Raw genomic sequence first — 26,606 nt, 5'->3', positions numbered from 1 at the left:
GTGTCATAATAGCTAATAATTTGATAAAGCTTCTTGCTGGGTACTTCTAATCCTAATGAAGCACTAGAGAACGTAAAACCTGCTGCCAGGTCTAGCGTCTGCAGTGGAGTAATTACGGAGAGTGCTGTTGGTTAAACTGACCAGAGAGCTCTGGGACTAATTGTAAGGAGTGACAGAAGAGAGAAGTTTTATTGCTGCAGTTCCCTGAATTATGTTGAGCAGCAGCTGCATCAGCAGATTTCAATTACCATACTCCTGCTCCAGTCCCATGGTGTCATTCTTGTTGGCATCAGAGTTAACTATTGATTTTTTTTATTTATAGAAGCATTTTGTGGCGTTTGCCTGCAGAGGTGTATCTGCCTGGTTGGAAAAAGTGGAGCTCACAAAAAAAAAAAAGAAAATACTTTGCAAGGAAATACATTAAAACCATTTAGAAAAACGTACAAATATGTGAAGTAGATGAGATGGTTGTAATGCTTTTTGCCTTCCTGCCCCTTAAAATACAGCATGTTTTATCCAGGCAGGTTTGTAGCACAATGCCCATGCTCGCACTGATAGAAAATGCTCAGAGGAAACTAAAGGCTGGGAAACTAAAGGCTGGGGAAGGAAGCCTGCTTTTCCAATGAGAGCAAGAAATTATATACTGCTGGGGTTTTAAATCTTAGTTTTATTCTGTGTGTTTGCTGCTTACTGAAAATAAGCTGCCATCGATTTGACAGGGTCTTGGCGAAATGCGATTGTGGTGTTGCAGTCACCCTTTACTGGCACATACCTTTTCCAAAGGCTGGGGCAAGCAAAATGACTTACAGATTTTTCACTTAGGAAAACTAAAATGCTACTCCCTTAAATACAACCCAAAGGCCAAGTGAATAAACTCTCTGGACCTTTTCTGCCTCCCTGTGGGGACACCACAAGCATCTCTGCTTCGCTTTTTGGGACTGGTGTGGCGGTACAGGGCTTCTTGAACAGGTGTAGACATCAGCTCACTCAAGAGGGGACTGTTGGCTTTAGCCTCAGACTCCAGATGCCAGAATTGGTGGCAGCAGCAGAAATGAGGACCCGGGAGGACAATGACAGGCGAAGGGTTGCAGCAGTAGCACGTGGATAGAGGGTCAAGGACGGGACTGAACCTCAACCTGGGGAACACTGACCCTTAGTAAGGGGTTGGGGTTTTTTGGTGTTTTTTTTGTTGTTGTTGGGTTTGGGTTTTTTTAAGTAGGACTTGGCCTTTTTTATTTAAAAAAAAGGCATCAGTTTCTGTAGACAGTTTACCTGTTGTCATCTTCTGTGCTGATTTAACTCCCCAGCCGTGTCACCGCTCAGCAGTGGTGTTCCACATCACGGTTTTGCTGACTGAATACGTTGTCTGTGCGCTCTCTAATATGCTTTTGGCAAAATCACCTGGGGCAGTTGCAGTCGCTACTGTAGCCAGCTCATCACATTTGGACTGAAGCAGATGAAGAAGCAGCTGCAGGAGCTAGTCTGGGACCAGACCTCTGGGCAGGAGCAGTAATCGAGGGCTGATTTTGGGGACAGGTGAATAAAACAGTACCTCCAGCTCTGCAAGCAGCTCTACTGAGTGAAGTTGTTTCTAAAGCTGTGTGCTGTTTTGGCTCTGCTGTGAAAGGCCAAAGCTGGCATGAGGCTGCTATTCTGCTGGGAATTTTTTCCATAAGATAGACTGGGCACAGCCATTGGATGCAGAGTTACTCTGGTGTGGTTTAGGGGCTGCCTGACACTTGGCTTCTAATATCCTCATCTTCAGAGTTTGTCCTGGGTTTGGGGGGAATTTAATTTGTGAAAAAATTGCTGATCTCTTGCAAATACAGGTTTCTTTTCTTTTTTTTTTTTATCGCTGCAGGCTATTTCAGTAAAAGCCATGGTATCAGTAAGGAATTTTTTAGTGATATTTGTGTCCACCTTCCCTCCTCCTGCCTTTTTCTTGTCAATTCATGGAATTTAAAAAGGAGAAAACTGAAGTGCTTGGTTCCAAGATCACTTTTACAGTCATCTGTGATAAAAAACTGTGTCTATATTTTATTATTAAGGCTACCCGAATTAAGTGATTTAAATTTATTTGACTGATTGCACTCATTTAAGTTTTTAATAATTAAATGCGTGGAGGCTGTCTAACTTTTTAACAGTCATGTCCTTTTCTTTGCTTTGAGCAGTTTTACTCTGGGCACCGATCTCCTCACATTCCATATAGGTTATTGCACCTGGTATGGACTCATGCACGGCATTTAGCAGGGTACGAGCAACAAGATGCACACGAGTTCCTCATTGCTGCATTAGATGTGCTACACAGACACTGCAAAGGTAAGGCCTGTCCTGAGTCTTCAATCAACAAGGAATATTGGATCAAAAGGAGGTAGAGCAATCTCGTCTTAAGTCAAGCGTAGCGTCTTCCACTGCAGCAGTCTTAGCAAATTCCTGTTACGATGTTTGGTAGACTTAAAGGAAAAGGTCTTTATTTATAAATAAATTAATCAGCCGTTCCCGCTGTTAAAAATTACCTAGGGTTGGGAGCAGACAAGCCTGTATGTTGATTTGAATCACCATCGTGTTCTTCTCTTACTGGTTGTGAGTCACTGCCTTTTCTTTTAAATTGCCATTTTAATTCTATTTATACTTGAGGTAGTTAGAACTCTTACTCAGTGTGTCATGGGACTGATGAAAATAACATAAGGAAGGCTATGGCTGTTCTGCTTAAATATTATTCTACTGTATTTATGATACCGAGTTGCTTACAGAAATGTGAAAAAGAAAATAAATAGTATTTGGTTTTGGTGTCTTTTATATGTCTGTGTATAAAAATACATAAATGTACAGTACAGTAAAAATCTTCAGTGACATGGTTTTAGAGACAAAGTATCTCAGTCTGGAATTGATTTGGTAATATAGGAAATCATGTATTTCATGTTAGTTAACTAAATCTGAACTACCAGTTTCCCAATCTGCGGATGTTTGATCTATCTTGATTTACTTAAGTGCAGAAATTTTTACTTTTCTTGTATAGACAAAACGGTAGGATTGATCATGGCAAACCAAACAAAAATCTTTAATCGCTAAAAATAAGCTTTAAAGCACTCAACTTCACTCTAGTGCTCTTAGAAAAGGCCCTTAGGGGTTCACTTTTTGTTTTGTTGGAGGACTATGGAAGGGAAGGCTGCCACTGCTTCGTTAAAACATTTTGAAGCTTTTGTCTTTGAGATGGTCTTGCATGGTAGCAGACGTGCTAGTTCAGATTCAGAATCGGTGTCCTCCAAAAGGATCTTCTCCAAAAAGATGACTTTGAACGCCAGGATAGAAGAGTTCTTTTGTAATTATTAATAATCTGTTGCTGGACAATCACTCACAGGAATTCAATAAGCTTAATTAGGGCAGCATTGAAGTATTCTAAGGAATGGAGTCTATCCAAATACCGACCTTTCACTTCTTAATATTGAATAAACTCAATTGCAAAAAGAGATACTTCTTGGTTCCTGCAAAGTTTCTGAACCACTGGTCTAACAAATCTTGAAGCTTTTTCATCATCTTCAGTATAAAATGATGTTCATGTTTCTTCTGTACTTCCTGATTAGCTCATGAAGGAGGAAAGTTTTCTTCTCAGAACTGTAAAGAAAAAACTTGGAACAATGAAAGTCCTCACACTCTTTTCAAACTGATAAAGAATCTTAAAAGACTTTTTGGCTTAAAAGACTTTCACATGTGGTTTGGCTTCACATGAAGAAGCTTATCTGATGTATCTTCTGCATTTACCAACAAAATCAACCTTTTGCAACAGTTTCGTTATTCCTGGTTCTGCTTGGCCTCTCCAGCCTGAATGAAAATGAAACTGTGATCTGTCCTATAACTTTGAAAAAATTGTATGCCAGACATACTTTAGAAAGAGCATGTGTGTAGGTTCTTTTACCAGTGGTTGGGTAGCACAGATCTGTTGAAAGCGTTGATTTCTGAATTGATAGCAAGTTTCATAGAGATTTCAACCAGCTTGAATTAACTTGAGCATTTTTCCATCTTTAGTACTGAGGGTTTTGGATTGTGGCAAAGGTACCGTTAACATTCAGTACAGGGACTGAAATTCAGATGTTTAATGGATACTCTTTAAGATTGAACTACTTGCATGGACACAGCTAAACCGTTAGAGCACCACAAGTGGGAAGGCATTCACGTTACGTCCTAGACATCTGTGCATTCAGATTCTTAAATTCTATTTCTGAAGCAATGGACTTGTGTTAAACTATGGTGAATAACCTATACCACATCAAGGTAATTTAAAAGATGTGGCTGAGCCGTTGTGTGGGAACCAAACCAGTTCACCTAAACTAGAATTTCAAGTAAAGTCATGATAAACCACTTTTGGAATGAACTAGTTTGCCATGTAATGAGAAAGTTTTCCCACTTACATTACTTATGTATGCACACAGACAGACACACACACATGTGAAGTATACATATGTGAAAATATTATTACTAATAGTGAGAATATGTCCTAAGGCTACGATAAGCAAATAATGCCTCCCTTGCCAACATTAAATATTTATTTTACTGAATCTAAAGAGCTTTTAAAGCTTCCAGTCAATAGTAAGCGAGTTGTACGATTAACACACAGTGAAGTCGTAAAATTCATGATCACCAAGTCTTCAGGCACCAATACAAATGAAAATGTTCCTTATACTAAGAGCTCTATAAATATCCAGCGATATTTGTTTGGCTGACATTGGTCATTTATCCCTTTTCCATTCTGTTTACGCAACTTTCTAGGAAGTGTCCTAATGCAAGTCAGAGGAAGCTGCATAGGTTCATTATTGATACATGCCATTGCTTAAATTAGGAAAAATACATGGTTTTGGTGTTCACTTAAAGATAGATTTTTGTAATACTGCATCCTGTGAAGCAAAAAATGAGCTTCCCTGAGACTCGTGTATGGGCTGGCCCTGATAGTTGTTTGGTTTGAGTGGTTGTTGTTGTTTGATTTTGCTTTAATCCTGGTTGAATATAACTTTGTTTTATTGGCGTCTGTGAAGTTTTGGAAGCCCAGGATATGATGCCTCATGTAAATCATGTCTCGGACAATAGCTCTCCTTGCACTCGCAGAACTAACTGGAAAGGAATATTTTGGGAGGAATAGGGGGGAAGCTAAGCTGTTGATTATTCTTCTTTCTCTGCCGCAAAGCGTGCACAAGGTCTGTCCTTAAGTGCATACTCCCAACTAAAAAAGGAAGAATGTTCTTAATCTGAATTATTTTTGCCACATTGCCACTATAAATGACTTTTAAAGTTGTATCAGCATTTTGTGCTGTTCTGGTCTCTGTTGCTGGTTTGATAGCGCTCGGAGTTCTGCAGCGTCTTTGTACGTTGGCATTTGGGATCCTCCTCACTCAAGAAAGCTTCCAACGAGACTCACAGCTTCCTCTCCATCAGATATTAGCTTCTTCACCAGAGTAATGCTGTTGACACCCTTGCTTGTGTAGGTCATGGCCATCAATCATGTCTTGATTTGATTTTTAAAATGCATGACAACCTCGATTTTTCGGTCGCTGAATATGTTTGTATTACGGAAGGTGCTGGAAATAATCAGACATTGATCTGTTGCTTCTTCTTGAGCATGGTCTTACTCTTCTGTGAAGAACAAGTGCCAAGTGTACCCCCCTCTTCGTGTGGGATCCTTCAGGAGTTCCAAGGCTCTTCGTTTGTTAGAGGAATGTAAATACTGGATATTTCTGCCCAGTCTGTAAAGCATTAGGTCAGCTTTTAGTCAACATGGCAGATAAAGCTTAATTTATCAGTGCTCTGGGAGAAATTCAGGGTTCTGATTCTGCCAGCTCCCATGACAGTGAGGTTCCAGTCATCCAGATGTTTTGTCGTCAGCTTTATCTCAGACATACTTGAACTTGGAGAAACTTAGACCAGAGAAATCACTAGCTGTGGGGGTTTTTTTATTTGTTTATTGCAAGAGCAACAACAAGCAAGCGGCAGAGATGGGCATTTGTACACAAAGGTTCAAAAAGCAAGATTAAAAAAAATAGAAGTAACCCTGTATTTTTATGCCAGACTTTATTCAGCTAATGTTACACAGTTGTCGACAAAAAAACCTGCACTTTGAAGCTGATTATTCTTCATTTATGTAGTTTTCATGAAGCACTTAGCATTCATCTTTAACAAGGAATGCTACAAAGCAAACTTAGAGCTTGGTGCTAGGGACCATAACAGAACAAGAGTGCTGTGCTGAGTTTTGGGAGTAAAACACTGCCCTGCTCTATGGATTCTGCATGATACTCTTAGGAAATGATAAAGCATATGCTTGCAAAACGTGTTGTCTGCTGTGATCCGTATAAATTTCTGTGTGTGCTCCTTTGTCATGAAGACTAGCGAGCACCTGTTCAGAGCACTGGGGGCCAAAGTAAAGCAGAAAAGTTAACACTAATGTCTTGTTTTGATAAATGCCCCTTTTAAAACTTGGCAATTTTTAAATTCTTTTTTCTCATTTAAAATACATAGTGGAAGTTGGAGGCAAAACTTACTTATTTTTATATCAAAACCAAAAGCAATGTTAAAAAAATCTATAAATGTTCTCACAGTTGTTAGGTATGATTTACCTTTAGTAATGTTTTAAATGCCTATATATTTGAACACAAGTTAATATGCTTAGTTGGTGCATAGATGCATTAGTAATTTCTGGGTTATTTTTAAGACCAGTTGCATTTAATTTGAATCTAACCTTTTAAATTCAGTTTTCTGCCTTTCTCATAATTACATTAGTGTGTGCATTGCTGTCTTTTCAAGTTTGGTTTTAGTCTTGTGCTGTCCCAGCTCTTAGAAGAAGCTGCCAATTTCCCTAGTAGGAATTATGACCAGCTTTAAAAACAAAAATGTATGAAGCATAAGACAGAAATGTTGAAGAGAACCTTAACTTGAGCACAACAATCTAGTGGCTTCTAGTTCTCAGCTGCATAATATACCTCCTCTCAGCATCTGTTACATATTGACAAGTGTGAGTAGGTGGTAATCTGACTTTTTTTCCTTTCTTTCCCCCTCCTCTCCAACCAAATGTCATGGGAAATAATGTTGAGTGGGTAATGCCCTTCTGTTTGGCTGGGAACAAGCTCGCAGGATGCTCTGCTGAGATCCTTCCATCGCTGATCCTAATTGACTTGGATAATTGAAAAGGGAGTATTCTTCTCTCCCGTAGGCGGAAAGGCTGGCTGTTCCAGGTGTCCCACGGGGATGTTACCTGTGGTCCAGGGAAATCTCTAAACGCTGTTTCTCTCCTTCCCCCTTGAAACAAAGTGGAGGGAAATAATGTTTCAGATGGTCAGATTACAAGGATACGGCAGTTGCACATTGCTTCTGTAAATAGGGAGAGTGGAATTTTAAAGACAAGGACAAAAAAAAATTAAATTGCTTTTTGAAAATCCACATGTAGTCTTTAAAGCTTATAAGTGATCTTTTTCTAAAGGTGACGAATCTCTCGTACAGCCTCTGTGCTGTATGCTTTATTCATTAGCTTAGCATAATTGAGACCTTAGAAAGATCTTAAGTTCAGTAAGATTTAGCCGAAATTCCCATCAAGAAATGCCCAAGACTGGATCTGATAACCCCGACTTGAACTTCGTACATTTAAATCTAATTCTAGAGCATTTTGTTCAAGAGCTGTTTTAAGGGAACAATACACTTTTCTTGACAGTTCAAACTAAAGTTTCTAAAGCAGGCAACTAAGGGAGAGCTTTTCTGAGGCATTTAGGACCTAATTAACTGAAGTGGCCCATTGCAGCTTAGTAGGTATCACCTCTCTCTGCTGCTTCTTCACACTTCTTATCAGGTGGAACTTTTGTCAGTTTATATTTTTCAACAAGCTTTTAAAGTTTCCTTAGGAAAAAAAAATAAAAATCTTTCCTGCTGCAAGAAGTCTCCAGCTGAAGCACTGTAGGCACAAGGAAAGTAGCGGGGTATTGCCCTCTGCTTTTACTTTGTTCAGGTGGGTTTTCTTTTTTACATACTTGACTAGAAATTAATTATTTTTGATTAGCAGTTGTGACTTGAGTCAGCATTTTAGTGTCCCAGTATCAGAAATTAAATACTTCCTAGTGAATTAAAAATAATAGGAAACCTGACAAAACTTAATTCTGTCTTAGCAGTTTCTATTGTAGGAGACTGAAAGACACCATCTTAAGAGGCACTTTGCAGAATAATTAGCTGGTGCTGTGAAATTGAGTTTGCGTCTCTCGTTTATAAAGCAAAACCAAGTGCATCTATCCTGCCCAAGGAAAATAAGCAACGCGATCTTGGAAAGCAAAGAAAAAGTTCTCACTCCTGGTTCACCTATGGGGAATGGAAGGAATATGCTTCAAAGCTGAGAGTGGTGCCAGAAAATTTTTGGTTATTTAGTGCTTTACTTAGCCTAAGTCAACTAGATTGATCAAATCTCCAAAACCGTAAAAACTAATTGCTGCTGCTTCTGAGACCTGCACTGACAGTTTATAGTATCGAAAAGATGGGGTTGTGCTCGTTTTGCCCCTTGGGAGCTTAGAGGCTTGGCTTGTCTCTGAAAAAGCTGGAGGAAGACACGGCACTTATCAGTACTTCAGATAAGGACATCTTTCATTTTCTCACTGGTGAAAACTTAACAGAAAATACACGTTTATGTTGAAGGGACAGGATGCAGGCAGCAGGCTGGAGGGCAGTCAGTCTTAATAAATCTCCTCCCCTCACTCTGCTCGCAGAAGTTGACTGGAATGGAATTAAAAAGTAGCATTTGCTGACATTTCTCTTCTCTGTTCATTTAGGAAAATAATATACTATTGAATAGTCTGCCTAAGCAGAAATTAGTGCTTCTGTGGTGAAGAGCTGGCCACTTACTCACTTGGAAATGTTGCACAGTGGCACTCTTAAGTGAAATTTAAATATTCATTTGCATGAACCACCTTGGCAACTCCTTTGTCTTCAGAACTGATCTCTGTACCGGATAGAGCAAAGCCAACCTCTGTCAAGGGAGACAGGGCTATGGCCCGAGCAAGGGTTTGGCCAACAGCTGATACGGCTTCAAGTTTCATCTCTGTAGGAGTTAACTGCGTTCAGTCACCTCCTGATTACCTTCTGAATTTTTCAAGTTCTTGTTTTCGTGTTTTTTCTTCAGCACACAACATGTTTTCTATGTGAACATGTAGTCTGTTTATAAGTTTGCGTTTGAAAGAGTTACTGGAGACACAGACCAGGACAAACCAGTGTTCCCTTGGAGGATTTTTGACTTCTGAGTCCGTGTTTGCATTCCTCCAGGTGATGACAATGGGAAGAAGGCCAACAACCCCAACCACTGTAACTGCATCATAGACCAAATCTTCACAGGCGGACTGCAGTCTGATGTTACCTGTCAAGTCTGCCAGTAAGTACATTTTTTTGTCTGATTTTGCACTTTGATTTGAATCTGTACACTTTCCAGTGCAACAGCGTGCGGAAGCTTTTCTTTCTCGACTACCAATAAAATACCAGAAAAATTCCAGCAGGACAAGAACCGTTTAAGTACAGCATCAGCTAAATGCAGTCAGTGGTTAAATGTCATACGTTAAGGCATAACAAAAAGCTGCTTGGAAAGTACTTGAGCGCGGTGCTGAGAACACTGAGGTCCCAGGTTCGATTCCCATTCGGTCCACACGTGTTGCCTGATCTAGTCGAGAGGTGACATCCCTGGCCCATGACAGGGAGGTTGGATTAAGATGATCTCTGAGGTCCCAAGGCCATTCTAGGATTCTGTGATTTTACTGCAGGCCTAAGCACATAAACTTCTTACTAGTCTGTAGAAAGGTTGCTCTTTTCCAAGTTTGTGAGGAAAAGACTTCCAAGATCTCTTTGGTTTTGAAAGTTTTGTACGTTTGAAGGAAATTCTGATACGCAACCCTGTTTGCCTCCAGTTAGGAGCCTCGTGTATCATCAGGAGAGGTTTCAAAGAGGCTGATACCTGATGCGTTCTCAGGTACCAGCAAGTGAATGTTTTACAAGAGGAAGGAAAAATGTGTTTCATCTGTGCTGTTCACTGGAGCAAGTTGACTTTCAAGATGTTTGGTGTTGCCATAGCGCAGAAGTCAGAGTTCTTGTTTTTTGTTCTTTCTTGCATTCTTTATAATTACGCACACTGTCCTGCAGATGGGCAGTTGTGCTTGTTTGAATCTGCTTTCCTCCATTTCCTGGAGAGATTTGCAGAAGATTTATTGGAAGGAAAACTTAGGAAATTTTGTTCTTTGTCTGGGAGAGCCGCAGAATCCTTATATGATAATGAAAAGCTTAATGTGTTATGACACAATATTAACACTGATGAAACTTCAACAAAAGTTTTCTTTGGAAAAGTGACAACGTTTGCACAAATGAAGCTGAAAAAAGGCGGAATATTGTAGACTTAATTCATTTGCAGAGTGAAAGACACTAGTTTTAGAGGAAGAGAGAACTCCAAAAATAAGAAAAATGAGGACAAGCAGAAAAAGCTTCCCAAGTAGGAGCCTGGAACCCTGAAGTTCTGGAGTTCTCTTTAAATGTTGGAAGAAAAGATTCCGGTCAATACAAGTTAAAATTTTGAGAAGCTTTCTCTGTGGTATAGCTGTTGGCTTGTTTTCAGCTGTCCTGTAGAGGAATGTGATGCAGAGCACACGCTACATCTTGATGCTGTTATTCTCTGGCCTCTCCAGTTCCAAGTGCTGTAAGAGGTGCTCGTACGATCTACAAAGCTTAATTCAGTCGCTGAGGGATAGCAACAGCATCTGACTCCCTACCGAAGTAGCCTTAAGCACCATCTTCCATGTCTTGACTGGAGAACGGTGCTCCTAAACTAGCTGGATTGCACCTAGATCCCGTCCCAGGTGTTAGCTGGTTTGTACTGGTCACCAGCATGACCAGTAGCTCCCTCTCTCTCTCTGCGTAACCCTGCTTGTTCACTTTGAGTCCCATGGCCCCAGTGAGTGGGAAAATGGATTAAATGTGTATGTTTTTCATTTGGTACCTCACCTACGTTTCCTAAAAGATCCAGCTTTTAAGTATTGTAGGAAAACACTGGGGAGCAACTACGTTTTGTGTCATCCTTGAGTGCCCTCTAGGGGTGATGTAGATCCCCTAGTTCTTAAAAATAAATACTTGGTGAGCACCCTAAAGTGAGAGAGGCAGTTAATTTTTGCTTCCTTTAAACATGTGTTAAACTGCTTTCTTTTTTTTTTTTTTTTATAGTGGCGTTTCCACAACGATAGACCCATTTTGGGACATCAGTTTGGATTTGCCAGGCTCCTCCACCCCGTTCTGGCCGCTGAGTCCGGGGAGTGATGGCAGTGTCGTAAATGGGGAAAGCCATGTATCGGGCACCACCACTCTCACAGACTGCTTGCGAAGGTATGAAACGAGGCAAAGACAATTTTGGTGGGATAAAAAGAATTCAGCTTCGTTCTGTTCTCCAGGTGGCACTGAACAGTGGGAGTAAATGCTGCTTTGTCATGGCATTATCCCCAAACAGCGTTTTTGTGCATATTATAGTTTTTTGGATGAGAGAAAGCGAAAAGGCTCAGAAGGCTCAGAGCGCCAGGAGGCCTAACAATGAGCAATCAAAACCAGTTGCCACGTGATGCAAAAAACCAAATCTTACATTGGCTGCTGCCAGGCAATGTGGTTTTAAATGATGAAAACCATTAGTGTGTCTCTCTCATATTTTTGGTTATATCAGCTAAGCAAGCATATAAAGAGTTCACAACACATTTAATATTTGTCTAAATTATAACGCAATGTATGAAGCTGATTTTGCTCTAAGCAGACCTGAGGGTCAGCTACCACCAGCTTAGTTGTGGGGATGGCAGTAAAAATTAAAGGAGTGGAGCTTTCAAAAAGGAAGGATAGTTCTGGGAAGGAAACTTAGTCATCTTGGAAACAGGTAACTGGAAAGAATGTAATGGCTTCATATACAGTTAACTTGGATCCTTCGGCAAATCTGTAAGTCATTCTCTTGTGGCAAATGCAGATCTCTCTCCAAGATCTTTGTCTGAGGAAGAGGTTACCTATAGCCTGGGGCAAAGCTAATCCTCCTGAAATAAAAATACATAGCTTCTGACATCTGGTTTCTACTCTTCTTTATACTTTGAAGACCAATCGTTTTAAGAAAATGAGATAATTTGTACAAATGAGAAATTTCAGGTGCAGGAATATATCAAGAGGCAAAACTCATCAGGTTTTGGTGGTTTTTTTTCGATGTGGACTTTAGTAGAATCAGAGAGAGATGACAGGAAATTAAAAACATCTGGGATCAAAGATTCTCTCAAAGAGTATGGATTTGGAAAGAAGTTGAACTCTTAATGGATGGAGAGGATGAGTCCAGGTTAACACAAAAGTTAGCAAGCAGGTTGAGTATTGGAGACAGACAAGGAAGGTGGGTAACTTCGTGTCCCCCAGTGTGGCCATGCTGCTTGAAATTGCCCTGGAGAAGGAAGGATTGAGCAGGAATATGACAAAAAAAGACAGAAGAATTTATGCCCTCCTAAAAACAAGCCTTTTTACAGACTTAAGAGAGAAGGGGAAACCAAATAAATAATAAAACCAGAGAATGCTGATACATAGGCCCAGTAAAGGAAGTCTTGTTAATCAAACAAGAGAGGAGATGAAGAGGCTGTGATGATCATTTAATGCTGGATGGAGGCTGCGTTGGCTACAAACAAAACGAGGCGAGGTAGCATTAGTGAGAGGCTGGTATCATGTTGTCATCATGTGCTTAGTGGGTGCCTTAATGTAAAACGTTCGATTATATTGCAATATATTCCATCTCAAAAATCCTAGTTGCAAGGCAGCCTCTGGGGAGATGATTTATTTGCCCTGTGGAAGTTTAAACTTGGAGAAAAAGACTTTAGCAGTCCACCCTCCTAGCCCTTTTTTGTGCTGAGAGTTGCTGGAAAAGTGAGAGATACCTTCCTTTAGTGCTTTGTGAGAACGTAGCAATAGTGTATTTCCTCGTAGCAGTCTCCTGTTGTGTAATGGTCTCGTCCTGTAGCTCCCTTGAGCGGTTCTGTCTGAAAATTTTGAAAGAGATTTTTCTAGTTGTCAACACTTGGGTTTTCTTGGAAGATAGCTGCATTTTGAACAGAAGTTTGTGTTTGCAGCCCTTTCTATCTCAGAGCTTTGATCCTAGCCCTGGAGGGCTACAAGCTAGGAGAATGTCCTGCAGAGAGCATGCAGCTGAGCACAGGAGTCGTGTCATCTTGCTTCAAACTTCTATATCAGTGTTTTTGGGGTTGAAAACAACAGAGCCTTGCTTTGTGCATGAAAATGAACTGTCCTGTTGTAGGAGATGAACAAACATTTAGCACCTTTCTCAGCCACTGATGCTTTTCAGTGCAGCGTTCCCAAAGTGGAGCAATGATAAATGTCGTGTCTCAACCACAGCACTTTACGTTATTACTTAAAAGCCACAAACTCTTTTCTCTAGCGATGCCAGTGACCCACAAGTAAAATAAGTGATTTTTAGAATGTGTGGAAAATCATCTGATCGTTTTGTGCGTCCCTTTGATTTAATTTTTTTTTTCAGGTTTACAAGGCCAGAACATCTAGGAAGCAGTGCCAAAATCAAATGTAGTGGTTGCCATAGCTACCAGGAATCTACCAAACAACTCACTATGAAGAAGTTACCCATTGTGGCCTGTTTTCATCTCAAAGTAAGTTCACAGGGGGCAGACAGAGCACAGGACATGTATTCCTCTCTGAGAGCTAAATTTCTGGACGTATCTTCTGGCTTTCACTGACTAATCTTTTTTTACCTGCTGTAAGAACTCTGTGTTGAAGGAAAAGCATGGAAAAGCTACCAATTGCAATGGAGAAGACTCCATGTCTCTTCCCAACTGTGATGTAGTTTTCAGCGTTTCCAGTCCAGCCTGTCAGTTGCAGGGATGGGAGATAATGTCATATTGGTTGCCCTCAGATAGCTTCTGTCTGAAATATAAAAAGTGTGACTGTGGTGCAAAGTAAGCAGCTGTTGGAGAAGATGAAGGTCATTCTGTGTCAAGGGGCAAAGGGTCCTTGAAAAGTGATACCACAGGCTTTTGCAGAGGCAGCCAGCGTAGTCATTTCACTGCATCTTTGATCTGCTTGAGCTTTTCAGCTGCAGACCTTGTAAGGTCCCAGTGTTCCCTGGGACAGAGTGACCAAGTCTTCTCATTGCTAGGCAGCACCTGAGGCTCACTGGCTGCAGCTCTAGCTGTGACCAGTGTTTCAAGAAACTACTTATCCAATGATAATACTGATGTTACGTGAGCTACATAAATGAAAATTCATTTTACCTATGACCATGGTGACTGGAAACAGATTTTAAAACGGCAACCTGTACGCTGTGTGCAAGCGAAGGCTCGTGTTGCTCCTCTTTCCAGTTGGGGAATGGGGAAGTGAAAGAGCCTTTCGCTCCAGAGACTTTGTTCAGTTGTTCAGATCTTGCATGGTTTCTAGGCTTTGAACTTTGGTAAAGTTACTCAGTGCATGGTTTCTAGGCTTTGAACTTTGGTAAAACACCTGAGTAACTTTAATAGTGTTGGAATTAGACCTTTTATCTTGTCATGGCAAAGTGCCTTTAATAGTGTTGGAATTAGACCTTTTATCTCGTAGCTGTCATGGCAAAGCGTGTGCTGAACTTTGCTGTAGCATACAGGCAGTTTTTCAGGTTTATTTTCCAGTAGCCCTCTGAGCTAGGTCAGTACATTCACACTAGAAAATGTAATAATCTGTGTCACTCTAGTGTCCTGGTCTCACTGAGCAAGTCACGGACTGCATTCAATAAATTATTGTAGTTTGGAATGGTAAATTACATAGCAACTGTATCCAGCGTAGCAGCAATTTCAAATTTATTTTCAAAATCTGGCTTGTACAGAAGCTTGTTAATGAAATGCAGAGGTCTCGACGTGAAAACAGAGTGCTGTAGGAAGGTCTGTATTTGTGAGTAAAGGCACACTCGGCGTTCTACTGGAAGAAGGTGTTATAGGTGGAAAGAATTCCTCCTCCTGTAATTTACAGCCCTTTTCAGACTTTTTGGGACAATCAAGCCTTTAGCCCCATGTACCGAGAGTTCTTCAGCTGCATCTCGAGCATTAAGCAGACGAGGCGCAGTGTGAGGTGCCAAGGATAGCCCGGCTGCCCTAGAGAAAACCCAGTTCCTTTGTTCTTCTTGAGCTGGTTGTGGTCTTCCTGAAGAGTGTTCTTGCACGACTGACTTGAGATTTCAGGACTGCTCGGGGGAAGTTTAGGGGCTCTTATTTTTGCTTAATTATTATTATTGCAGAGTAGTCAATAAGATATACCTGGGTGATTCTGCTCTTTGAGCAAGGCAATGTGAATTGCCTTTTTTACACTCAGTTCAGTATTTGTGTTATCCAGAATGATTAAAGATTTTTTTAAAAAAAATAAATTTTCCTGCATAATTGTGTTGTCCTGTCCGTGCAAAATGCGAATTTCTTTTCATATGTTAAGGCAAAAAAGGAACACAAAAGGTAAGAGTTACAGAAGTCTCAGCTTTACGTGTCTGGATCTGTTGCTAGGGAATTGTTATGGCACCACAATTGGAAAATAATTAACTTGAAGTGTAAATAGAGCAGAATTTCAGAGAAATGGGGAGAGAAGCTGCCTTTAAATAGAAAGTCATTCATCTCTTTCTGGTATTTGTTCCTGTTTCCATTTAATGTTCAACTGAGGAGGAGAGGATGGTGGCTATTGCAGGCTCCTTTTGGTGGAGGGACACGGCTTTTATTACCTTCTCCCATTTTTGCTTTAATTTGAATGGGTATTGCTATGCAGGCTTGACTCCTGTCACTTGAGGTGATTGGATGGGTGGATTAAGTGTGTGAATCTGATGGCAAGTTCCAATTGTCACCAGTTTATTCCAATAAATGGGTAGCACCTGTATATATGAATAGCGTGTAATACAAATGAACGCTGGTTTGGGTAAAGGTTGTGGGCAGTCTCTGTGTTTGATATATTTTAATGTCAGTTGGAAATAAGTTTATATGTCTGTATACCTTATATCTAATATTCTAATATCTAATAACCTAATACCTAATTAATATTGTATTTTCTCCCCACAAGTTGTGGTTTATTTTTCTGGTAGAAATATTGTTTGCATTTACACGGGAGTTCTCAGCACAGATAGTTGGTACAAAAAAGTCTGGGAATGACCCTGGATACTACTCCTAGCACGCTTTCTTGTTGCTGTTCCTAAGCTTAGGATGTTTATAAAAGACAGAAAACTTAGCCTTTCTCTAAAGAAAACCAAATTATTCCCTTTTGTCTCCAGCGGTTTGAACACTCAGCCAAACTGAGGCGAAAGATCACTACGTATGTCTCGTTTCCGCTGGAGCTGGACATGACACCGTTCATGGCTTCCAGGTGTGTACCAAGTCCAAAATCCCCCAAAGACCTGGACAGAACTGTTTTACCAGTTCATAATGTGCACCATGAAACGTGGAACATCCTTGAATCAAGGTTATAGAACAGTATGTATAATGATACTTGTCAGCTTCTTTTGAAATGTGCATCTTTTCTAACCTGATTTTTAGATCCACTGTTGAGCTTTGTGTGCCAGAAAAGGCTTTATATTTCAACATTATTGTTGGGAGGGGGTTGGTTTTTTTTCTAAATATATTTCTGGTTGCATGTTAAATCTATAGACTCAGATCCATCACGCCTTCAGATCTCTGCTCTCCTCCCATCACCCGAACGTGCCCCCCCCAGTCGTCTTGTGTGATTAGACAAACTAGACATAACCTAATGCCTAACCCAGCATTTCTGTAGTTATAAAAATCCTTCCTCTTTATTCCTGCACACTTGCAAATCTGGATTTTTTGGTACCTTCAACTTCTGTTCAGAAAATGATGCAAGAAGAAAAAACATCCAGGTTAAAATAGATATTTCTAATTGGTATTTAATAGAAAGACTAAGACTTCTCCCACCTCCTAGGTTTGTGAAAGACATGGCATTTTATATAAATACGCTTTTGTGAAAGGAGTTTAATCAGCTCACCTAACAAATATTTGTCAGGTATTCCACTCAAATATACGAGTGGATATTCAGATTTAATTTATATCTGAAGCAATGCGGAAAGCTCCAAAATGTGGCATCTTTTAACATTGGGGCTCTACTTCGTGCTAAAATTTTACAGGTAATGGCAGACTTTACCTGTCCCCCTCCTCCTCCTCCTGCTGACCCCCCGCCCTAGAGAAAAATAGATGCTTCTGCCGAGAAAGAGAGCCCTGAAGCTCTGTTAAATGGTGTTTTATTAAGAATATATGGTTTATTCCAGTATATTCTCAAGATTTTGAGACTTCCCTGTTGCTCTATGGTGAGTTCTCCCTGGATAGAACAGGCTCTGCTGATGAAAGGTATCAAGCATAATGGAATATAGATGGGATAATCAGCAGGCATAACTCAATAATCTGAATTTCATCGGCTATGAAATCAACAGCATAATCCTATTGCTGCTGTCAAAACACCAAATGAATTTACAAGTCAGAGCCAGGGTGATTGACCCATCACAGGATAAAGGATTGATGTAATTAGATATTTTTCCAGGTTTAAAATACAAATCTTTTCTTAACCTGTTTTTAAGCTTTTTGGATAGGACATTTGACGTAAACAGATCTGTATTTGCAGCGCTGAAGCCTTGACCAGGCGGAGAAATGGTGTTTGTTATGTAGCGTTGCTGCGAGAACAAATAAAGCACCTTTAGCCTCCTAATCAGCAGCCCTTCTCCGCTGCCGAGCAGCGTTGTGCTTTTCAGCAAGGACCTGCCTCCGGCCAACAGGCTGCGTCATGTAAAAGCTGTTTCCTCGGTTTGGGAAGCCACTGCTTTAAGTGACTGGATTTTTGTGTGTGTGTGTGTTGCAGTAAAGAGAGCAGAATGAACGGGCAGTACCAGCAGCCGACGGATAGTCTAAACAATGATAATAAGTAAGTGGCACATTCCATGACTCCTCTTGTGAAAGGTAGTTGCCTTCTAGCAGGAGATGCCCAGCCTGCCCTGTTCCCTGCAGGGCCAAGCGTTACCCTGTGACAGCACAGTAAGGCTCAACTCGGGCAAAATAGAGCTTCGCTCACTGCCGCTGCTTGCCCTTCCCTGGTTACGTGGCAGCTGACCTTCAGGTCTGAAGGTCGTGACCCTAACGATCAGAAATTAAAAGCTGTGATTACAGTATTAAAAAGGGATGGGTGTTCCCTTTAAATAATCTCATTTCTATTGCACTAGCAGAAGGGGTTCCAGAGGGCTGAAAGGAAGTCTCTAGAACACTGACACTCCAATGTTCCCAGCAGGTGTGACCCCTGTAATTCATAGAATGACCTAGACTGGAAGGGACCTCAGAGATCATTAATTCTGGGCTTTCTTGATCAGGTATTGATTTCAGTGACAATAAATGACAGGCTGATATGGGACTTGCTCAAGAGTGTAAAGGGAGAGTAACTGAAACCAAGATCCATAGCTTTATGGGAATGGAGAGACTCACAGACCTTATCTTTTTATTTTTTTTTCAGTAAGGTTACAAGTTTGCTTGCTACAGTCATGTGCTGATGTCATGTATTTAAATTCTTCAAGGCTCTTCTTTTTTAGAAGTTTCATTAAGAAACTGCAGTCACACAAGAGATTTAAAAACCAGTGAGCCAGGAGTTGGTGCAGTTGTCATACAAGCAGATAGCAGGCGGGTGTTACGTGTGGTCCTGTGGCAACTGGTTCATTAGGTGCATCATGTTTAACAGTGTTAACAGATATCTGGAAAAAAACCACAACCGATGACTGTTGTGGTTTGCACATGACTGAAGTTGGAGAGGTTGTTGTTAACAACCAAGAGGATTAGGTGATGAGGGCAGAGGCATCTGGGCTGTTTAGTAATCTGGATGCCAGGAAACATCTGGGGCAATCTCCGAATCCTCTGTCTAGGACTAAAGAGCAGTGTCCATCCTAGTTGGATTAAAGGACTCCAGAGAGAGTGATTTTAAAAATCAGTGGCTCTGTAGACAACTGAATAGGTGCCTTGTTGTGGCACCACTGAGTCAAAAGAGCTCTGTGAATTTCAAAGAGAAGTGAGATTAGAGAGATTATTTTACCGTTGTGCAGCTGTTTGTATCTCGGTTTGAGGATAGATAGCCTTTTAAGAAGGAGTTAAAGAGAGTAGAGAACATTTGAAAAAGAGCCACAAGTATGTTTAAGACTGGAAACAAGATGTCGTGGGTTGGAGCTGGGCCGGCCACTAACACGGACAGATGCTCTCTAACCCCTCTTCTCCCCCAAAACGGGAAGGAAAAGGGAATGAGGCAGAGAGACTTACGGGTTAGAAAAGAAAAACTAGAACAGCTTTAATGAAACAGAAATAATAGTGAAATGATAAAAGTGAAGAACTATATACAACTATAGATAGTAGCCCGATATCAAACCCAGCTCCCTCCCCCGGTAACAATCCCCACTGGTCCTTCAGAACAGGAGGTGCTGGGGCAGCCCCAGGCTCAGCAGCGGCAGGAGCTGGATACAGGAGCTGGATTTGGGAACTCAGGATCCAGATCAAAAGCAGGAGGTCAGATGGAGTCCTCCCTGGACACTGGCCATTGCAGAAAAGGGCCGAAACTCTCGTGATCACTCAGTTTATACTAAATATGACGTATATGGGTTGGAATACTCTCGTTGGTCACCTGTCCTGTCTATTACTGCATACGAGTCCCAGGCAGTGACTGTAAACATCAGGTGTTCTCACTGCCAGTAGCACACACTGTCTGCAAAAACATGCTGCCAACTTCAGAAAGTGCAGCCTTTTAGAAGACACTAAACTGGAAAGTAAAAATCACTGAAGGGAACTAGGTTTTTAGCTAAACCCAGGACACAAGATCTTACCTTAGAACAAAAGAGCTAAGGGCTTTGGTCTTCTCCTATTTAAGAAGAGAGGGGAACAAAAAGTTAAGAGCAACTTGATTAATGTATCAGTATCTTTCTTTGGAACAGAGATGTCTGCTGGTTTTCAGGCTAGCAGGCAAATGAACAGCAGCACCTGGATGCTGGAAGCTGAGGCTGAACCTGTTCAGTATTTCAGAATTGGTACAAACTGTGCACGTTAAGGAAAATTAAACAGTACAGCAATTTATCACTAGAAATAATGAAGATCAGCCATATCTAAGATTACCTCCTTCCCCATACCTCACATGCATTTTTCTGGTTCACTAGAGTAAATAATTCAGGGAAGTAGAAGGTCAGAGTAGATAATCAGTGGTCCTCTTCAGGAATGTATCAGTATTGATCTATTTTAGAAGAATCAGCTTTGGTAAAGCTGATGGCTGTCATCAGACTGGAAAAAGAAAAACGTGGTCCTTTCCCCTGGGCTAGGGTGCCATTCTCCCAGTTAAAGTTAAGAGCTGGTGTCTTACTGATGGATCAGACCCTTTACTATCGCCGCGTGTGTTTATGAAAGCAACTTTCTGCCTGTCTGCGATGTCGGTTGGTTTTCCCCTTTTGATCCACATTTTCATGAACTCTCTTCTGTACCAGGTATTCCTTGTTTGCAGTAGTTAATCACCAGGGAACCTTGGAGAGCGGGCACTATACCAGCTTCATCCGGCAGCACAAGGACCAGTGGTTCAAGTGTGATGATGCCATTATCACCAAGGCTAGCATTAAGGATGTGCTAGACAGCGAAGGGTAAGCTGGGAACGGGAAAGGGGAAGGGAGAGAAAACTTGGACCTTTGCTGGGTTTTCCTTACTTTCAATTAAAAGACCCTTTCATCACTGAGAAGACTCGACTTCTCTCCTTGAATATCTAATGTCTCTGTGTGTGTGTGTAACAGCACTTCCAAATTTTGCTTTATAATCCTGGATTTATTGAAGGAAGAAGAGGGGAAGGACGAGGGGCATCAGCTGCCTCGGTGGTATCTGCCTGACCCTTGTGTCCCAACTCCTGTTCACTAATGGAAGGGGCTCTGAAAACCGAAATTGTATGATCATCTTGTGTAGGAGCCGTATTGACCTTCATGACACAATCCAGTCTTTGTCCGCAGATCCTTTGGAATACTTTGAGTGTAAAATGTTAGAAGCAAAGCCCTTAAGGAGATGCGGTGAACCAGAGAGGCAGGGCTGTGTGGGAGGCAGCTATAGCAGGGGCCGGTTAGCTCAGTGGTTTGAGCGCGGTGCTGGCAACAAGGACCAACACCGAGGTCGCAGGTTCAATTCCCGCTCGGTCCCCATGTGTTGCCTGGTCTAATCAAGAGATGGTGTCCCTGCCCATGACAGGGAGGTTGGACTAGATGATCTCTAAGGTCCCTTCCAGCCTAGGCCATTCTGTGATTCTATAGAAGGTGAGCTGTTTCTTAGCTTATGGCTTTAAATTGATTTCAGATTGGTGTTACAGCTTCAGACACTTTGCCTTAGACAAGTATTGAGAGCACGGAGCAGTATTTTGCAAGGGGGCATCTTGGTGTTCCTCATTTGAGGGAAGCATTGGGGACCGATATATGTTTCAAGAGTAAGGTAACTTAAAATTTGAAGTATTCATTTTGCTTTTTCAACTGTGGACTTAGTACTGGAAAGATAAGTCTTTATCATCCTTGTTTTAATTATTCCTGACATTTCCGTGGATTGCTGCAGGCACACGTGTTCAGTTTGCTTTGGGGTTTTTTAACACATTTTCCCTTTTTTTTTTTCATTTTTTGAACATGAACCAGGAACTAAAAAAAATTAAATATCCTATAATATCTGGATTTTGGTGTTAAATGATTTGACAAGATAACTTCTGCTTGGAGGTCAGCAGCAAAAGTAGTCGTGTTTGTTTTTTCTAATTCAATAACAAGTGTTTAGCTCTGGTCCTCAGATGGGGTATGGCTGTGGAAGAAATTGCCATAGGCAAGGAGGAGAGGATCAGCGACGCGGCTGCTGCCCATTAAAGGCCGGTTTGAGCTCTGATCCGTTTCCCCTGGTTCAGATAAAGGCTGACACAAAGTAGATCTACGTTGTAGAAGGGAAGCTCCGTAGGGTGCGAGATGGAACGATACTAATTGGAAAGTCTCAGGAGTGCCGCGAAGCGTTTTCAGAGCGTCGGACGGTGACCCTGTCAGTGCGTGGGGATGACTTCCCTCAGACGCGTAACCACTCGAGTGCTGGGCTCCGGTACGTAGCGCTACACATGGAATAACTAAGGGCAGGAAGAACTACACCCCGTGAAAACACCAGATTTGAGTACAGATTGAGACATGAGATATTTGAGTTGGATTTGATCGGGGCACGTGAGTTTTCACCCACATGCCTCGTTCTTCGTTTTGCTTCTGTGAGAATAAACGGCAGAAGGTTTGCAATAATCTTAAGTTTCTGATGGCTTGGTGGTGTGATTCTGAGGTGAGAGTTGCGCCTTCAAGCACCTCTGGTTGTATTTTGTGCCGTGATAGTGTTAAGTGGATGTTACCTGTGTGAGCACCAGCACAGTCCAGTCTCCAGGAGCTTTCAGGTTCTCGGCAGATTGTACGGCAAGAAGGTTTGACTGTCTGATGTACAACGGTTCCGTTTCCTGAGTTGCTGGTGAAATTCTGTCAGCTGGCCTCCCTCCTCCTCATCTGTGGTTACTGCAGGGAACTGGCATGTCCCTGGAACCGCTTCAAACTGAAAAGAAAAAACAAAATTAATAGTCCTCGGGGGTATTTTATGATCAAGTCAATGAAAATGCTCTAACCTGCTGCGCCCCGTAGCAGAAAGCTGAAACTGTACCTCTGCTTTCTTGCAGATATTTGCTGTTCTATCACAAACAGTTCCTGGAGTATGAATAGCCTTATCCAGCAGCTTGTCAGATTTAAACAAGGAAGAAAATAAGCAAGCCTTCTGAATCGACACACAAACCTACCTGAAATGAAAAGACCCTTTAAAAAACGACTAGCACTGACCTGTAACAGGACCTACTTGACACTGACTCAAAGCCTGGCGGAGCAAGAAATGAACAACGTGTATGCGGTCCCGCAAGGACAGAAAGGGGGGGAAAAAAAAATAAAGAGGCTACAGTCAGTCACTTAACAGAGGAAATATAAAATGAAAAGAATGCTCTGGGTGGGGGAAATGGGAGCAGAGGAGTCCGGGCGCTGGTACATCTCCTGTGTTCCTCCAAAACGTGTGTGGGAAGGCAAAGGGTTATGCCCTCATCTCCATAAAGCATCTTCTCCATTTGGTGCTTCAGCTCCAACGACCAATCATATAACAGTTAAAATTAAGAAATCCAAACCCATTTTTTATGCATATGGGTCTGAGAGCAGTAGAGTGGAGGAGGAGGAGGAGATGACACAACTAAAGGACTTTGCAAGTATCTTTTTATTTGTGAATTTTAGTTATTAAATAAATACAGTATGAAACTATTAGGCTCTTTTTTTTCCAACAACCATAAAAGAAATCCTGGATTGTGGAACTGAAGCTGCAGTACTAAGACAGGTTTTCAAGCATGCCTGCCTGCACAGGTAATGTTTAATGCCATCGGACTGCTCATCAAAAGCATCAGCACAGATTCTTTTCTGTTTGAGCCCTTTTTTGTTTTGTTTTCTATAAATAGCTATTTTCTTAATTTTTTTTCCTTTTATTCCCTTTTTTTTTCACGAGAATGAAATTCATAAATGCAACCATCAGTAAAAATGAATGAATTGGCGTGTTTATACTGTACGAGTGGTCTTGGTTCTTTTTTTTTTAAAAAAGAAAATCCTATGAATAAGTTTGAATTTCTCAAAATTACTTGTTCTGTTGTTGCTGGTTTTGGTTTGGTTTTTTTAGTTGGGGTTGATTTTGGCTTTTTTTTTTTCCCCCTGCTGCCTTCCAAAGGCGAGGATATGACACTTGAAAGAATCTCAGCGTTGAAAAATGTACCATCTGTTAAAAACCGGTGCTGCTGGGGGCAGCACTGAGCGATAGATGTGCTGCTACTGAGCACTTCTGCAGTGCACTCGGGTTTTTTGAGTAAACACCACATTTTCCTGGTATGTGCTAGGTTGCTCTTGGTTCCTTGTATCCTCCCACATGGATTAACTCCTCATGTACTCGTCTCCTCCCTTGCAGGATCACAGCCTCCGTGTCCTTAGCTTGCAGCACTTTGCACCAGCTCTTACTCCCGCTTTGTCACAAATGTGGTTTTTTGCTCTTTTTCTCCCCCTCCGCCGCCGCGTCGGCTTGCGAGGTGCCGCGGTAGCCGCTCGTGTGCCGCGTCTTGCTCTCGGGACGCTGCGCTGTGCTTGGAATCACAGCCTGAGAGAGCTGAAAAACGCAAAAATAGCTTTGTTCTCCACAGAGAGTGACCTGTAAGAGTTAGGGACTGTATAAATTGGTGTAAGAGTCACCCCAAAAAGGTCGTTAAGCTCCGCATATGTATCCAGACAGACATTATTTGACTTTTCCAGGTTAAAAACGCAGATTGCTCAAACCTTTTAGATTCTATGTGCTTCTCAGTGAGTTAACAGGTGTCTGACCTGCCTGAGACAGAGGTGAAAGTGGTCTGATTAACAGAAGAAATAGGAGGAAGAAAACAGGGAAGTGAGTTTGTTTGGGTTTAAAACGAGCATCTTAGAAGAGCAGCAGCACAAAAAGCCGGTGGAATTGCATTGGATTTGTGCACAGACTGGAAGAGCACAAGAGATTTCTGCACCAGCTTGCTGCAGCAGGGAAGGAAGAAGGGACGACTCGGGGAAGCACCGTGAATACCAAATCAGACCTGGAAAATGTCCCCAGCAGTGTGGGAGTGACCTAGGCAGCCTGATCTCCGCAGAACCGACAGCGCGCTCCGGTTTTGTGACCTGTCTCTCCCTGTCGTCACGCTTCAGATAATTTTCGGTCGTAATCGGGCGCTGCAAGATTGAACCTGGAGCGTTCTTGTCGCGAATGAAAAATGGCTGGGGGAAGGCAGGGCCGCGGGAAAGCGGGGGGAGCCCCCTCCCTCCCCGACCTGGGCACGGTGTCGCGCAGATGCTCGACGACGCTTTCTGCTGCCCTTTAATAATGCAGCAAAGCTTTGCGGAAAGACGACAAGAAATCAGCCTTTCATTATTCCCAGGGCTGCTGCTGAGTCCCCGCCGCGTCCTGGCGCTGGAGGAGGAGTGCCACCCCGCGGCGGTGTGTGACACCCGGGTCCGAGCCCCAAGAAATTAATTCAGTTTTCCACTAGCACACGTTTGGCCGCCGGAGCTACTGCAGCGTGCTTTGCTAATCCTTCAGGAACAAACTGTTTAGGGACGAGACCAGCCCTATAAATCAGCCTTAATGTTTTATATTTTGTTTTTTCTTTCCCCCTCCACCCGTCTGAAGCTGGTGGAGAGGGCTGTGCTCTGTGCAACTGCACCAGCGCCGGTGATTTTCGGTGGGAGGTTTCAGGGCTCTGTTCCTGGTTTCAAAAGCAGAATTCTTGCTATATATTAAAAGCTCTCATTCTTTTCTTCCCTCTGCCATCCCACCCCCCATGTCCCTCCCTGAATCCTACCAGACGTGTTTCTATTTCCAGCAAGAGTCACTCAGCACAGGTTGTTAGAGGAGGAGAGAGGCTTTTTCCCTCTTCTTGTCAAAATGGGAGAGCAGCTGCTGGCACAGGAGCAGCACTGCCCCTCGTGATGCTTTTTCTCCAGCACAGCCTCCTCTTACGCTTCGTCTCTTCAGAAGCAGCCGTGCAGCTCGTACGCTGAGTTTATCCCCTGCAAAACCAGGAGGTTCGTAACGTCACCTTTAGGAAAATGCCGACCAGGGAACACGTCGCTGTGCAGCGAGACGCTAACGAAGGGCTCGTGAAGTGACACCTCCCGAACGTGGGGGCGGACGGCAGTGAAAGGCTTTGGGGGGCAGTTTGGGGTTGACTTGTTTATTTTGAGGTGCAGTTTTATATCAGCACAGCTTGGGCAGTTCTGAGGAAGCATCTGCAGAAATGACTGGAAGCAGACGGGTGCAGGCTTGGATCCAAGCGTGTGTTCTCATACCCACCAGCAACAAACCCGGCTCTACGTGGAGTGCAAAAGTAGCCAGAAAGCGGCTTTAGGTGTAACGTTTTCTTGTTCCTCAAGTGCTCGACTAGAGGTAAAGCTTTGCGTGATGGTGGTTTATGAAAACCTGAGCAAAAGCTGAAATGTGAGAAATGGTTAAATGCCTGGGTGGCTGCTCTTGCTCAAAATCAGTGCCCCTAATTCCTTATCACTCAACTCCTCCAGCTGTGCGTCCAGCTGTGTGTGCCCGTGTCGCGTGCTGACAGCATCCCTCTGCCGCTCGCAGGGATGGCTGCCCGAGGTGTTGGCAAGTGGCTGCATTGATACCCAATTCATTGATTCCTCCTGGTTGTCCGGTATCTAAGACTTGTAGCCACGACCCTGGTGTTACCCTCACTGCTCATGTGTTCAAGGTGCTCCACGTTGCCTTTTCTGTGCTGGTAGCACTAATTACATTCCCTGACAGAGGAGAGGGCACGTCCTTGAGGGGGAGGAATGCTCCCCTCATGCGCATCGGGGCTGGGGGCAAGGACTTGCCTTCTGATGAGCATTTCCCCCCATTTCTGAGCCACCAGGCCCTGTGGTGACGGGAGGGAGGGACAGCCCCAGCTCTGCCTGGGTGTGTGGAGCTGATGGGCCTCCTGGGCCAGCTGGAGCAGGAGCT

The 26,606-nt window shown here is 42.5% G+C and overlaps 1 protein-coding gene across 1 annotated transcript in view; it reads left to right on the top strand.

The window, feature by feature from the left end:
* The window catches only part of LOC104279493 (ubiquitin carboxyl-terminal hydrolase 22-A), a 69,975-nt gene extending 46,326 nt beyond the window's left edge, over positions 1-23,649 (top strand). Inside the window, exons 6-13 of the mRNA XM_009876791.1 lie at positions 2,172-2,319; positions 9,280-9,385; positions 11,212-11,370; positions 13,544-13,670; positions 16,289-16,380; positions 17,878-17,940; positions 20,516-20,665; positions 22,735-23,649. Of these exons, the coding sequence (XP_009875093.1) occupies positions 2,172-2,319; positions 9,280-9,385; positions 11,212-11,370; positions 13,544-13,670; positions 16,289-16,380; positions 17,878-17,940; positions 20,516-20,665; positions 22,735-22,777 (888 nt within the window). The 3' untranslated portion in view covers positions 22,778-23,649. The remainder of the gene's footprint in view (positions 1-2,171; positions 2,320-9,279; positions 9,386-11,211; positions 11,371-13,543; positions 13,671-16,288; positions 16,381-17,877; positions 17,941-20,515; positions 20,666-22,734) is intronic.
* Positions 23,650-26,606: the final 2,957 nt, after the last annotated feature.

The sequence above is a fragment of the Apaloderma vittatum genome, unplaced genomic scaffold, assembly GCF_000703405.1.
Source record: "Apaloderma vittatum isolate BGI_N311 unplaced genomic scaffold, ASM70340v1 scaffold14299, whole genome shotgun sequence".
NCBI lineage: Eukaryota > Metazoa > Chordata > Aves > Trogoniformes > Trogonidae > Apaloderma > Apaloderma vittatum.
Note: the sequence above shows the minus strand (reverse complement) of the source record. Positions and strands in the feature narration are given on the sequence as shown.